At 38.2% G+C, this 13,294-nt stretch overlaps 1 protein-coding gene across 3 annotated transcripts in view; it reads right to left on the reverse strand.

The window, feature by feature from the left end:
- Positions 1-13,294, reverse strand: part of CDK6 (cyclin dependent kinase 6) — a 140,811-nt gene that overhangs the window by 81,777 nt on the left and 45,740 nt on the right. For all 3 annotated transcript variants that reach the window (XM_068673955.1, XM_068673956.1, XM_068673958.1), the window contains exon 4: positions 3,565-3,732. In XM_068673955.1, the coding sequence (XP_068530056.1) occupies positions 3,565-3,732 (168 nt within the window). The remainder of the gene's footprint in view (positions 1-3,564; positions 3,733-13,294) is intronic.

Genomic DNA, 13,294 nt, shown 5'->3' on the forward strand with positions numbered 1-13,294 from the left:
CATCTTCAGCTCCACCTAGATGCTGTGATCATGACTGCGTGCACTTATCTCCGCATTCTGCTGCGCCTCAAGTCAGCTTCATTTCCTTTCTTTAAGGCAGTTAGAAGTCAACACAGAATAGAGAAATGGTTTATTTCTCTTTCATGATGTAACTTCAAATTTTCAAGACAGCCACTTGTTACTTTGTTGAGAGAAAGTTAAAATCAAGCGTCCATTTTTTGGGACCAGTAAAAAAAGTGATAGTTCATTAACTTTTGCTATCAAACTCTAACATTTCAGTCACATCAATCCACTTCTTCTTTCCTGTGAAGCTTCTCTGTTATCACAAAGCCTATTCAAAATTTCCCCAAGGGCCAAGACCAGTACTTGAAAAGGAGCCTAACTTTGGATGAAACCGAAAGCGTGCTCTATTATCCACCCTCTGAGCCTCCCCCCACCCCGACCTCATTCTTTCTCTAGAAGCTGTTATTTCAGACCTGTATCAGTTCTCAGTCTGACCACAGCTGGGAGCAGTGATCTCCACCCTGCCCCCCCAAGCATGTGTAACATTAGTTTGAATCTTTTATTCATTCACTGAAGGAAGTATCAAGAGGTCTCTTTAAATGAGAGCAGCACGACCAGATGACTGGTCTGCCAGAAGGATTCTGCAGTATTGTAGAAATAACTGGCTGTCAGAGGGAGACTGCTTTGAAGTTACCACTTGCAGCACCCAGAGTACCAGGGTTGGATCAGTTTTTACTGGATTACTTTCATGGCAAGCTCTTTTTGTCTCATCTGAAGAGTTTCTTTGTGAGCAAAGAATGAGGATGCATCTTGGGAATGATCTGATACTTCAAAAGATGTTTCTTGTAGTTTATCTTGCAGTAAGCTTCTCTTGTGAAGGAAATGCTGCAGAACCCTTCTATTGATCACAGTGATAGCACATGCAATGTGCCTCTTCTCATTGGGCTGTCTGCACCATCGTATTTCAATAAAACTCCAAAGAAAATCCGTGCAAGCTAGGAGTTTTTATTAATTGACATATGTTTAGATATGTGCTCTCTTTTATAAGGCAACATTTTTCCTGCAAACACTTCAAAACAAATCTGATCCTGCTGAAGTATAATAACTGCCTGGCAAGGAGCTCCAATTTGGATTTAATTTGGGAAACAATAAAGTCAAGAATATCTTTTTCTTTATGTTTCAAAAACAGAAGACTTTTTTATTATTATTATTAAAAAAAAATAATAATCTGTATTGCATTTTAATGGAGGAAAAAGGAAAGAAAGCAAGCAAGAAAAAAAAAAAGCATCAGCACACCAAAGCAGCTAGCCAAAGATAAAAGTTGCATTCAGAAAAGGAAAACTCATGGCCTAACTGGGTCAGCTACTACACATTTAGTAAGTTTCTAACCACTACTTGTTCTGTAAGAGCAATGAAGACTGACATTTCAAACCACACTACATTATCACGTTGCAAGTAGGGGTCCCCTTTGGTTACTACGCACATATACAACAGTTGGTTTTGAAGGTGTTAAACACTAGGCATTCAAAAATAATACATTTTTAACTTAAAAAGACATTATTTTTCTTAGGCCTGCTGTCAACATGAAAATTGTATTGGCACTCTGATTTTGCTCATAGCTTTTATTTTTAAATAAGAAAATAATAGTAGAGTAAGTTCTAAGTGTGAAAGCCATTATCCAGGCCTACATCCATACACTTTATTTGGCCTTGGTGGCTGAACAATTTTAATACTCTCTAGCATAGCTGCAATTACAACTGCATGATTGTGGTAACACAGTGCTAACTTGCATGTGGACGACCTCAGCCTGAAGAACTCTTGGTCGCAGCAGCGCTAAGGGTGCTAGTGAATGGGTTTTGAAACACCATTTCTAGCTCCCAAGTGTTAGGTACTTGAATATATGTGCATCTTTCACAGAGAAGTTCTAGCAATGTTCTCATCCAATCTGGCCTTAGTCTGGTTTTGCCTTAGTAAATATATCAGTATGTATCAGCACTGTATTTCTAGGTCTTTTGACACACCTTTGACCCTATGCAGGCTACATGATCATAGACAAATGTCTCCACAGTTTTGTAGTTGCTGTTTCCTCATCTTATGCAGACCTATTCCAAAACACCTTGCTGGCAGCCTTAGAGAACTCCGAAGTTTTAGATTAAAAAATTTTATGGATCAATAGAAATAATCATTGAAGCTGTTACTGCTTCTGACTGACTACCAGGAAATGAAAAATTACAGCAATTCAGGAACAACTCTTCTCTCCTTTTCCTCAAAGGTCTGTTTTGAGTTACAACATAATCAATCTTCACTGACCTCAGCTGAGAGATTCTTTCAGCTTTGGATTAGGCTACATCCTACAGGCAATGAAAAAACCCAACCCTAAAACACACGTTTACATATGCTTTGTGTGAAGAGAATACTTTCCTATGTTTAGCAAGATGTTGATACTGTTTTCTGTTGCTTCCTTCCTTTGGTCGTGCTGAAGCCAGAACCCAGGATGTCATTGTTAGTTCACAGACCAGTGATGAGACTCTTACAGTAACTAATAATAACAACGGATTGCTTTTTACCAATGTGAGCCAGGCTAATTTCTATGGTACAATGTAAAATGCAAAGTGCACTCCTTTCAGTTTCCTTTCTCAGCAGTACTTCTTTTCCTGTCTTTAGCATAAGTGATACTGCCATGGCAGTTTTGATACTCAGAACAGAAAACTGAAAGAAAAATAATAATGACCAAGTAACAAAACCAAATGACACCCAACACGCGTGTGGCATCGTTACTCTTCAATACACCTCAGATGTACTGTGCCAAGCTAACAGCAGCTGGTTCCGGAGGCAGGGCCAGTAAGTGTGGAAATGGTGTCAAAAAGTAAGGAGCTGGCAGAGCTTTCCTACCAGCTAATGCAGTAGAGGGCCAGACCTTCTGGGACCAAGCTCTGGTCTGAGCCAAGGACAACCTGGAGAGCTCCTGGGAGAGAGGCAACGGTGTCAGGTGGCCTAGAGATACTGGAGGTGCTCTTTAACAGCTGGCTTGGGGAATAGCTGTGATTTTGGCTGCCAGGTCCAGTTGAGCTGTCTCCAGTCACAGTTCTATTTGGAACCAATTGCTGACATATGGGACCAAGCACTGAATCCATAATCACAGAGATGGAAAATCAGAGGCATGACAGTGTGGCATTTTCAAAAGTATCTGTATATTTTTTTCAGGCAAGACTACCTGAGCATCAGCAAATAAAATAGCTAACTTTTCACCCTCTGTTTTTAATGTGCAAAACCAGCCAACATCACAACAGAAGCAAGACCCAGAGAAGTGGGGGTTTCAGAAAACTAGTGCATACCTATCCTTCAGTAATCAGTCATGATTTAATTTAGAACCAGTAATCAGTAATCGATTACTTTTACAAAGTAACCACAACAACGTCAGTCCAGGTTGGAAAGCAATAGTTTTTACAGACTCAAGCAACTTAGAAGAGATGGTTTTAGAAGCAGAGTTATAATACAGGACCACAGGGACTAAGGCATACTGCTGCATTAAAAGAAAAACAAAAGCCTCCAGAAACTTACCACTGAGGTAAGAGCCATCTGAAAACTGTAGATTCGTGCAAGGCCAAAGTCAGCTAACTTTATCTGCCCGCTGCTGGTTACAAGGATATTTTGGGGTTTCAGGTCCCGATGCACCACACGATGTGAATGCAGAAAATCCAGTCCCCGAAACAGCTGAAGCATCATATCCTAAATATAAGTAAGAAATCAATATGCAATTATCAAGACAAGGCAAACAAGTAAACTCCCTGCCATAATCTGCAAAACTAATTTAAGTAAGTATTGACCTGAATATGTACACAGAAGATAAAACCACCTATTAATATAAAACACACAGGATGTTGCTAGAACCAGTTGACTTGAACAGGTGTACTTATCGAGTTAATGTATTGTTTCTAGTTGAATTAGTTGAGGTTCATTGATAAAAGTATAAAGGCTGGTCAACACACTTAAATAGCAAAAGCATGTCTGTAAAACCCAGGACAACTTTGAAAGAATGCCGTCCTAGTAAGAAAAATACATTGCAGCTTACGGTTTTTGCATCTGACAAATGTCTGCTTTGTCCTGCCCCAGTGAAGTGAAATCTTATCATTCACTTCAATAGGCACAGGATCTGTTTCAAACTGAAAAGCTAATTAAATGACAGTTTTGTCAGAATTTAATGTTACAAAGGGGAAAAAGTTCACTTGATAAAACCTGTTCTATAGAATATACTGAAAAGGACAGAAATTACCTTTGGATGAAAGTTTAGCACTAAATCAGTATAATAATCATAAGTAACCATTCTCATTTGGCTTTCTATTGTGTTACAGTGATGCAATTTTTTATTACATTTCTACAGCTGAAGGAACTATTTAATCTGTACTCATGATTTCAAATTAATCTTAGTAATGGGAAAGGAATGAACCAACTGACTCAAAGCTAGAAATCCCCAGAATTCCAAATTAGAAGGATACTGTCAACTTGAAAATTGTATTTGCAAACCAGACAGTTACAAGGGGATGTTGCAAGAACTAAAAAATCAAAAGGGATATAGAAAATGGTTATTTTCCTTGTGCACTTGACTTGAGTTTGTAAAACTCAGTCCTGTGTTTACTGGTGACATATGTGCTTTCCATAAGCCATGCAGTAGGCTGTCCGCCAATCCTGTTATTAGCAGTCAAAATGATCTTGAAGAGGTGGATGGCATGAAACATGAGAAAAGGGAAGAAAGGTGAACTGAAGTCAGCACTTTTGTTCTTTCTATGGACTCCTCTAATGACCATATCACAGGAACAGAAAAAAACTTGACATTTTTTCAAAAAAATACTCAAAGCACACTATTAAAAGGAATGCTATCTGCAAATGGATTTAAAAAGAACTCAGAAGGCTCAACTTCCTAATATTTCTTTAGCTGGATTTATTTTTAAGACACACTATGACATTGCTATATAATTTAATACAAAATTATTACTTTCATGTAATGTCTCCTGATCATCTCTACAGAAAGTGTTATAAAATGGATAAATATTAAAGCTAAAAGCTCTTATCTGACCTCTGATAAAACATAACCATTTCTATATACAGCCTACAACTCTTTCAGACAAACATTATAACAGTGGACTGTTGATAAAGAGATGAGTTTTGATTTGAAGATCCAGATGATGGAGATACCACTATGAAACTATGGAAGCTGTAAAAACATTTAATTAATTATAATCACCTCTGAAGGATGGTGGTAAACTGAGCTCTACATTTCCTGCTGTCTGATGCCTTTAGCTCCCTTGGCTTCCCCAGATAAAACAGAGATCTGATCATTTTGATAACTAGCATCATAGCGTTTGCTTCTCTAAAACAAATACACAAAAGATATTGAATCCTCTCGTGTTCATGATTTCCCTTTGCAATTCAGAAATATGTGGAAGAGCTAGGACTAGTTAGAGCTAGGACACAAGTTTTAGGCATCAGTAGAGTTAATACATGTTATATTGGGTCATACTGTTCTATTTTAATTTTAATTTTAATTTTAATTTTAATTTTAATTTTAATTTTAATTAAATCCCACAGTCTTTGGATCAGTCTTGAAGAGGTACCGAACATGCTAAGGATATTTAAGCATGTGGTTATCTTAAGTATGTACATAATGAATTTGGGTCTAATTTTTTTATTCTAGGTAGACATATTAACAGGAAAAAAAAAAAAAAAAAAAAAGAACTTAAGGATTAGTCATTAGACCCTGGCAAGTCCCTTTTTTGTGACATTTCTTCATATTATTCATTTGTCAAGAATGTAAACTCATTCCTGCAGTTAACAAACATATCAAGATTTTTTTTTTCCTGCGACTCATGCTGTTTTTGTTTCATATTTCCTCCTCAAACTCAGTGGATGCAGTTCTGCTCTGCTAGTTGCAAGTTGCAAGCAATGTCTTCAGTTTCTAAATTCAGAGTCTTCATCCAGGCATGTGGAAAAAAAAAAGCAAATATTTGAAAAAGGAAACTCATATCTCTTTCTCTTCTCCCACAGGACTCAAAAGATGAATATAATTTATTGAAGCTCTGTTTACACACACCAAAGGGGATGTGCAGCAGAAAAGTGGATCAGGAAAGTTGAAATTAAGAAGGCATAAAAATGAAGAATGAAAACTGGGGAAAAAAATGCTATATTTCCTCTTCTGCGAAATTCAGATTTAGTTCATATAAGCTATTATTCATTCTGGATAGTTGATTATGCTCTTTTGTTACTCAATATTGTTACTCAATATTATACATAGGAACAAATTTCATTTCACAACTATCATAGAGGAACAGCCCAAAGATTCACATGTGCAAAGAAGGGCATTTTGGTGTAAAAAGACCATTTGCTATTTGCGATTCATTATTCTCCTGTTATTAAATTCTCAGCTGTCTAAGAGCAGAAAAACAAATCACACAAGAAGGTCTAATTATTATGTGCTTTAAAAGCATAATATCAAATTGTGCAGCTCAGAATTTGATATTTGTTTGCATAAATTATTTATTAAAAAGAGTATTAACAAAGTATGAACAAAAGGGAAAAACTTTTTTATCCATAATGAATCATTAACTTTGTGCTGTCCTAAAGCTTTGTCTAGAATCTGTTTAGGCCTCAGGTTTGGAAATTACTTCATACTCTTAGTAAACTACCTGCAAGAAATATCTAACTCAGTCTTGGCTATGTGTTTTTTTTTTGATACTGTAACTACACACACATTCACAATATGCTGACCTTTGCTAGCCTATTGGATAATGGCTGTAAACATGCACAGGACATATCACTACCTAAATAAATCAGAATAATTCCACTTTGGAAACACATCCATTTTTTATTGGTGATATCCAGCATTATCCCAATTACCAAAATCTAGAAACAACAAGAAAGTCTTCACATGAATCAAGGACTAGTGTGTTGAATGTCTTCTGTTGAATGTCTGAAAAACTTTCTCTGGTACCTAGGGATACCATACTTTGGAATTGCAGTTCAAATAATATGTCAAATGTTAATTGAAAAATTATAATTCTACTTGACAAACAAGAAGATTCATTCTTTAGCAGATTTGAGGACCAAGCTCTATTGAGTCATGCTCTATCTTCTGTCAGATATTCTTTGGATAATGTACATTTGCGAATAGACACAGAACAGTTTCTGTTATTTCAGATTAGAGATTTCTACCATAATTAGAATATCACAAACCCTCCAATGGCTGTTGCCCGAGTTGAAGATACATACATTATTCCACTGTGATTGCTTTCAGATAATCATGGCCTTAAATTGTTTTTTGCCATTTCAGGCTGCATTTTCAATGCAGTCTATGAACAAACCTAAAACATTTATCTGCAACTCAATTGAAAACTGAGCTATTTTGAGATGCAATGAACAAATACACTTTACATAAAGGAAAAATGTAGCTTCAGTTTTGTAAAAACTTCTGATCCATAAGTCCCTTCCAACCCACTGGTTTCCAAAACACCACTCTGAAAAGAATCACACCACCTTGACGTCCAGGTAATGACATGTGTCACTTGCCCATGTGAACTTGTTGTCCAAGGCCAGACTGAGTCTCCAGGTAACTCACACAACAAAATAATTTTTATCTCTGTTCATTATTAGGCCAAATATACAACAGAGAGTAGTAAGGAAACTCTCACAGACAAACTATAACACACAACCTGCAGCACCCAAAATGCTGTTTGGCCTATAGCACACAGTGAAAGGTACAGAGGCAACTACGGATCTGGAGCACAGGTGTGGGGTAAAAAAGAAAATAAACCCCTAAGTCTGGAGCAGACTGTGTCCTTCGGAAAACTGGCTTTTAGAAGCTGTTAGCCTTATTGCTGGGTTGGATCTTCATCACTTTTTGGGTTTGCAGCTTTTTTAAGCTGGGAAGGTTTAACTTGCTACATATTAACTCTCTTTGTGGGTTCCTTGCTGAAAAAAGGCTCTAACTCGTAAGAATTTACAGCTGACAGCTCTCAGCTTAAGTACCTTTTGTTTTAAATTGCATGAGATGCCCTTGTTCTGTCTGTCTAAACCAAAAGAAGATGATGGCATGGCTGTTGACCAAATAATTCAAGTACCTACTCAAAGGAAACTAAAAGTGTGTAATTGTTTCGGGTGCAAGTGACAAAGTAGCAGGGGGTGGCCTCTGTGAGGAGAGGCCAGGGGCTGCCTCATGCCGCACACAGCCAGCTCCAGTGGCCTCCCCCCAGGGCTTTGCTGAGACCCTCAGCCATGCTGGGGATGTCTCTGGGAAAATGTATTTAAAACAGGGCAGAAAGGGCTGGGGGGAGAGAGGAGGAGAGAACAAAAGAGTGAAGAACAACAGAGGGAACACCAAGGTGAGAGAAGAGGAGAAGGTGCTCCACGGCATAGCAGCAGCCCTTGGAGGACCCGTGCTGGAGCAGATGGCTGTTCCTCAGGGAAATGTGGCCCATGGAGAGGGCCCATGCTACAGCAGGTGAAAAGTGTGAGGAGTAAGGTGAAAGGAGGTGAAAAGGAGGAAGGAGCAGAAGAAGGAGCTGTTAGGGACTGACTGCAAGCCCCTACACCTCATCCTGCTGCAGCACTCAGGGCAGGAGAGGGGTCAGGAGTGGTGTGGGACCTGGAAACAGGTGGGGGAAGGTGTTGTTTTACAGTGTTGTTTTAATGTTTGCCTTTCTGTTTCCTACTACTTAAATTAGTGGTTAAATACTTATTTTAATCAGCACTAAACTAAGACCAAAGCAAGTCTGTTTTGGCCATGATGGCAACTGATACACAATCTCCCTGTCTCATTTCAGCCCACAAGGTTTCTCATTCCTGCTCTTCTTTTTTCTTTTATGCTCCCATCCCACTGAGGCTGGGGGTGAGTAGGGAGTGCCTTGGTGGGAGTTGGGTTGCTGGCCAAGGCTAACCCACCACAGTGGTGAAGATAGAGATGCTCAATTTTGTCTTTGTAAAGGGGGGCACAGGGCTATGCAACTGCAGGAAAACATCACAAATAACATGTCTTCAGAGAACACATACATAGGTAACATACAGATGTGAATGGCTAATCATTATGTGAAGATCACATTTCCTCCTTGTTGACTAGTATGTAAAGAAAGAAAAAGCATTTATCCGGACTAACCTTATTCATAGCAACATGAGCTCCCACGACCAGAGAAAGTAAGTCTGTGGAAGCCCATTACTATATTTGCTCATACTACCAAATAAGAGCAACATGGTACAGATCTTGTCAACTACAGACAGACCCTAAAGCACAGTTTTATTTTTTTTCATGTTCCTGTGCAATTTCTGTGCTAACACTTGGTAAAACACCACAATCCTTTGGGATCTCCTAACAGTTCTCCTGCTCCTCTGCGGAGTGTCTCACACACCTGCACAACAACCTGCATCTTTCACCCAGAGATTCTATTTATTTGTATCTCATTTTTGTATTTTTGCAGAGCAGAATGGAATGTCCCCATTTTGGATGGCAGGTGTTGGGATACTCATCCTGAACATTTCCTGTAGGAGTGTTTGCGTAAGAGACAACTGCAAGTGTAAACAAAGGGGACGAGCTTTAGACAGCAAAGTGTAATGAATCAGCCAGGCTAGTTTGATGAAAAGGCTCAATGCCTCTCACTGAACAGCAAAACCTTCTCTGAGCAGAAGAGTAGCAGGATGAGGCCTCCTTTGTATAGTACAGGATTATACAGAACCCCCAACCATCAAATTGCTTTCATTTTAAAGGATGTTTTTTAAACATGCTGGAATGAAAGTTTAAAGAGTTCTCACATTCTCTGGGGCCTATTTTTGAAGCTGAATAATTACAGCACTTCTATGGTTATACTTTGTAACAAACAGTCAACATTAATTAATGCCAAAAAAACAATGGCATTCCTGAGGAATTACACAGTACAGATACATGAATAGCAAAAGACATGATTAATGTTGTTACACTGAATCCCAAAGGCATTAGTAATAATTTAGTGACTCCCTGTTAAATGCAGTGATTTTCTTTTTTAAATCTTGTCCTTACTCTGGTGTGGCAACCCATCACACCAGCCTACCTAGAACACTGTGACTGCAATGGTGGGGGCAGTGAAGCAATTTGTCATGGCCTGTGGGGCTGCAGGATGCTCTTCTCCATGCAGCTGGTGCAGTGGCTGGGACACAGATCCCTGCCTTTGTGCCCTTTCCCTTCTCTCTCCTCTCAGGAGAAAACTAGTCTGATCAGTCTCCCTGCCCGGCATTCAGAAAGGGGAGGAGGAGGCTAAGCTCTTTGCCTTAACCCAACCACATTACAGACTCTCAAGAGACATCCATGAACCATCTTAATATTTATAACCAAGGGTACAGATCTCCTACTTTTCCTTAGACTTGGTTACGCTTTATCTCAGAGAAGTCCCGTTGCTTTCCATGGAAGTAATCACATAGGAAAAGTCGCCCCTCAGAAGACAAGACTACTGTGATATTGCTGCCAATTAACTAGATAGTACTAACAGACAGTGAACTTCAAAGCATATTCAATTTTAGTATGGTCATTGTCAGATAGAGACAAATAAATCCAAATGACCTGTTCACTTAGTCTTATTTATCTACTTTACAAGATAAAATGTTCATTTTCTGTTCTTAGAATAAAATGCTGTGCAGAAAGAAAAATACAGCAAATTAATTTAGTGTATGAATAGCGAAAGAAACAGCAAAAATACCTGCTAAGCTCATGAAATGAATTGATCTAATAATGCATTTAGTACACTGCTACCCTAAAAGTAAATAATTTGTTGAAAATTAAATCACAGTTAAATTTATTTTAAAATATGAAGTAAATATTTGCATAATTATTTTTCAATTGTAACATTATCTTAATCATATCAATGATACTTTAAAACAGAGTTGATTAACAGACATTAAAAAACATATTCTGATAATACCTCTTTCTAGTCTATTTTAGACTATTTCTATAAGAAAAAAACATAGTTCAAACGAGTACTTCTGGATTACAAAATTTTTATGATGAAGAACCCTGCAGACATGCCCACTCATAAAAAGTATACGTCTGTCTACATGCATACATGTATACATTTTAGCGTTTTGTATTTCGCCATTGGAGGCTTCCCTTAAAATGGAGGCCTGGATTTTTATTTTACGGGACTTTAAAAATGTCAGTTTAAATATGTCAGTTTTATCAGTATTTTAATACTGCCAGATTTTCATACTGATCTCAGTAGTTGTGAACTAAAAACCAAATTCAATATATGGAATTTGTACTTAACATCTGTGGGATACATATATATATACCCATGTATATATATATATATATATATATATACACATATGGATGCATTTCATTTCAGACAGAACAAAATTAATTTTAGTGGCTATAAGCCTTTCTACTTCATTTTTTCATTTTATAGCTCAACAACTGAGAAGTCAGTTTGCAATACAGAGCTTTCAAGTTTTAATGTATCATCTGCTATTATTCATATTTGATGAGAAGGACTTGCAGGACTGAAAGGAAAACTACATAATTGTTGGCCTACTTACTGTCAGTGATTCAGTGTACCAAAAATTCCCATCAAGGTGGAACTACCAAGCATGCAAATGAGACATACAACATTTCCTATTTGGATACCGGTGTTTTAAAGAGAAAATACATCCAAAGCATTTGAGAACAGAGAGAAACTTTGTTTTACTAATTTGATGGAAATTGGCAAATGTGACATTATTACCAAGATCTGTCTTGGACATGAATTATTTACAGCTGGTGAATGTAATTTTGTGATTACCAACCTTTTTTACTGTTCAAACCTTTCCACTCTGCATCCAGTAGAAAGATGAATAAAAGGCACAGCTCAACAGAATTCATAGATCTGAGTCTAGATAAGTAAACAAATAGAAGTTTTCCCCATGTCTTTGGGTGATATCATCACAGTTTTGTACATCCCCAGATGTTTTCAGGGAAATTTCTTTTAACAGTTTTACTTTATTACAAGCTTTTCACAATGCTATATTGGATACAGTAATATCTCACAGTGCATCATGGTCTGACAGTTCTTACCCACTCTGTTCTTTTATTCCTCAGAACATCTGAAAAAGAGACGAGAACTAAAATAAACCAAGAAATTCCCCAAACTCTTTACTGGCTCACCTGATTGGTAAGCCAAATACAAATGACTTGAAATAGCATCTGCAGTTTGTGTGCATTAGTTCTGACTCTTCTGGCACATGTTTGGGGACTGACCTCAGTCAAAATTTAGTATCTAAGTGCTACACCAGAACAAGCTGGATAGCTCAGGCAGAACTGCAGTTTGAATTTTGGAGAACACCTTTCATATAATTTCAACTGCTTTCAACAAGAAAAGCCAGCTTTCTTGCAGCAGATGCTATGAGCCTATTCCTTCTGGGCTAAATAGCAAACTTTCAGTTGGCTGAAGTCAATCTATCTGGAGCACTGTACGTACTCTCCTCTCTTTATCACCTCTCAGTAGAATTAATGCTTTCAGTTTTTAAACAAGATTTTTGATTCCTTCTAATATGCTTAGTATACACTTCTCTCATCTTGGGACATCGCCATTTCCTCTTTGCAGACTTTGTTTCTGTGTTCCCAAGCTGTATTTTGGGACATCCTAAGTGGATTGTCACTTGTGGCAATCTTTCTGAAAGCTCTCCTGATGTAATTAGAGAATTTAGTCTAACCAGAAAATTCGGAAAGCTGGATGTGGCTCCCTTCAACAACTTCATTATGCTTCTGGGAGGAGCCACACAGAAATCACTGTCTCACTCCCTGCCAGAGTCTACAGACAGTAAATTATCAACCACGGATGAGACGATTTTCCTCCACACCTGTCCTCACAAGGAATATACCAACAAGCAAGACCCTCTCCTTGGAGAAGCGTGCTGCTCATTCAGCGCTACAGCTATTTACCAGCACCTTTGTGATGCTGTTGGCCATAATAGCTCTTTTTAATCTACTCAGACTCCGGGAAGGGTTAAAAATATGACATATGTTGACAGTTGACACTCCTCGCTAACAGGAAAGACACGTTGCTGTGGGGCCCAGATCTCGGCTTCTCCTTCCCTGCAGCTGTCTGTGGATAGCAGCTAATTGTATCCACTTGTTTAACCTCGGGGATAACGTCTGGAGGGGACCAAGTGCCACAAGCGTACTTTTTTTTTTTTTTTTTTAACGGTCATTTCCTCTCTGGTGTAACTTGCATGACAGCATGTGACAAGCAGAAATTAATGGGGACACTGCTGTGCCAATACCTCTTGAATTGCTTTGACACTGGCT

This window comes from Anas acuta, chromosome 2, assembly GCF_963932015.1.
Source record: "Anas acuta chromosome 2, bAnaAcu1.1, whole genome shotgun sequence".
In the NCBI taxonomy this organism is placed as follows: domain Eukaryota; kingdom Metazoa; phylum Chordata; class Aves; order Anseriformes; family Anatidae; genus Anas; species Anas acuta.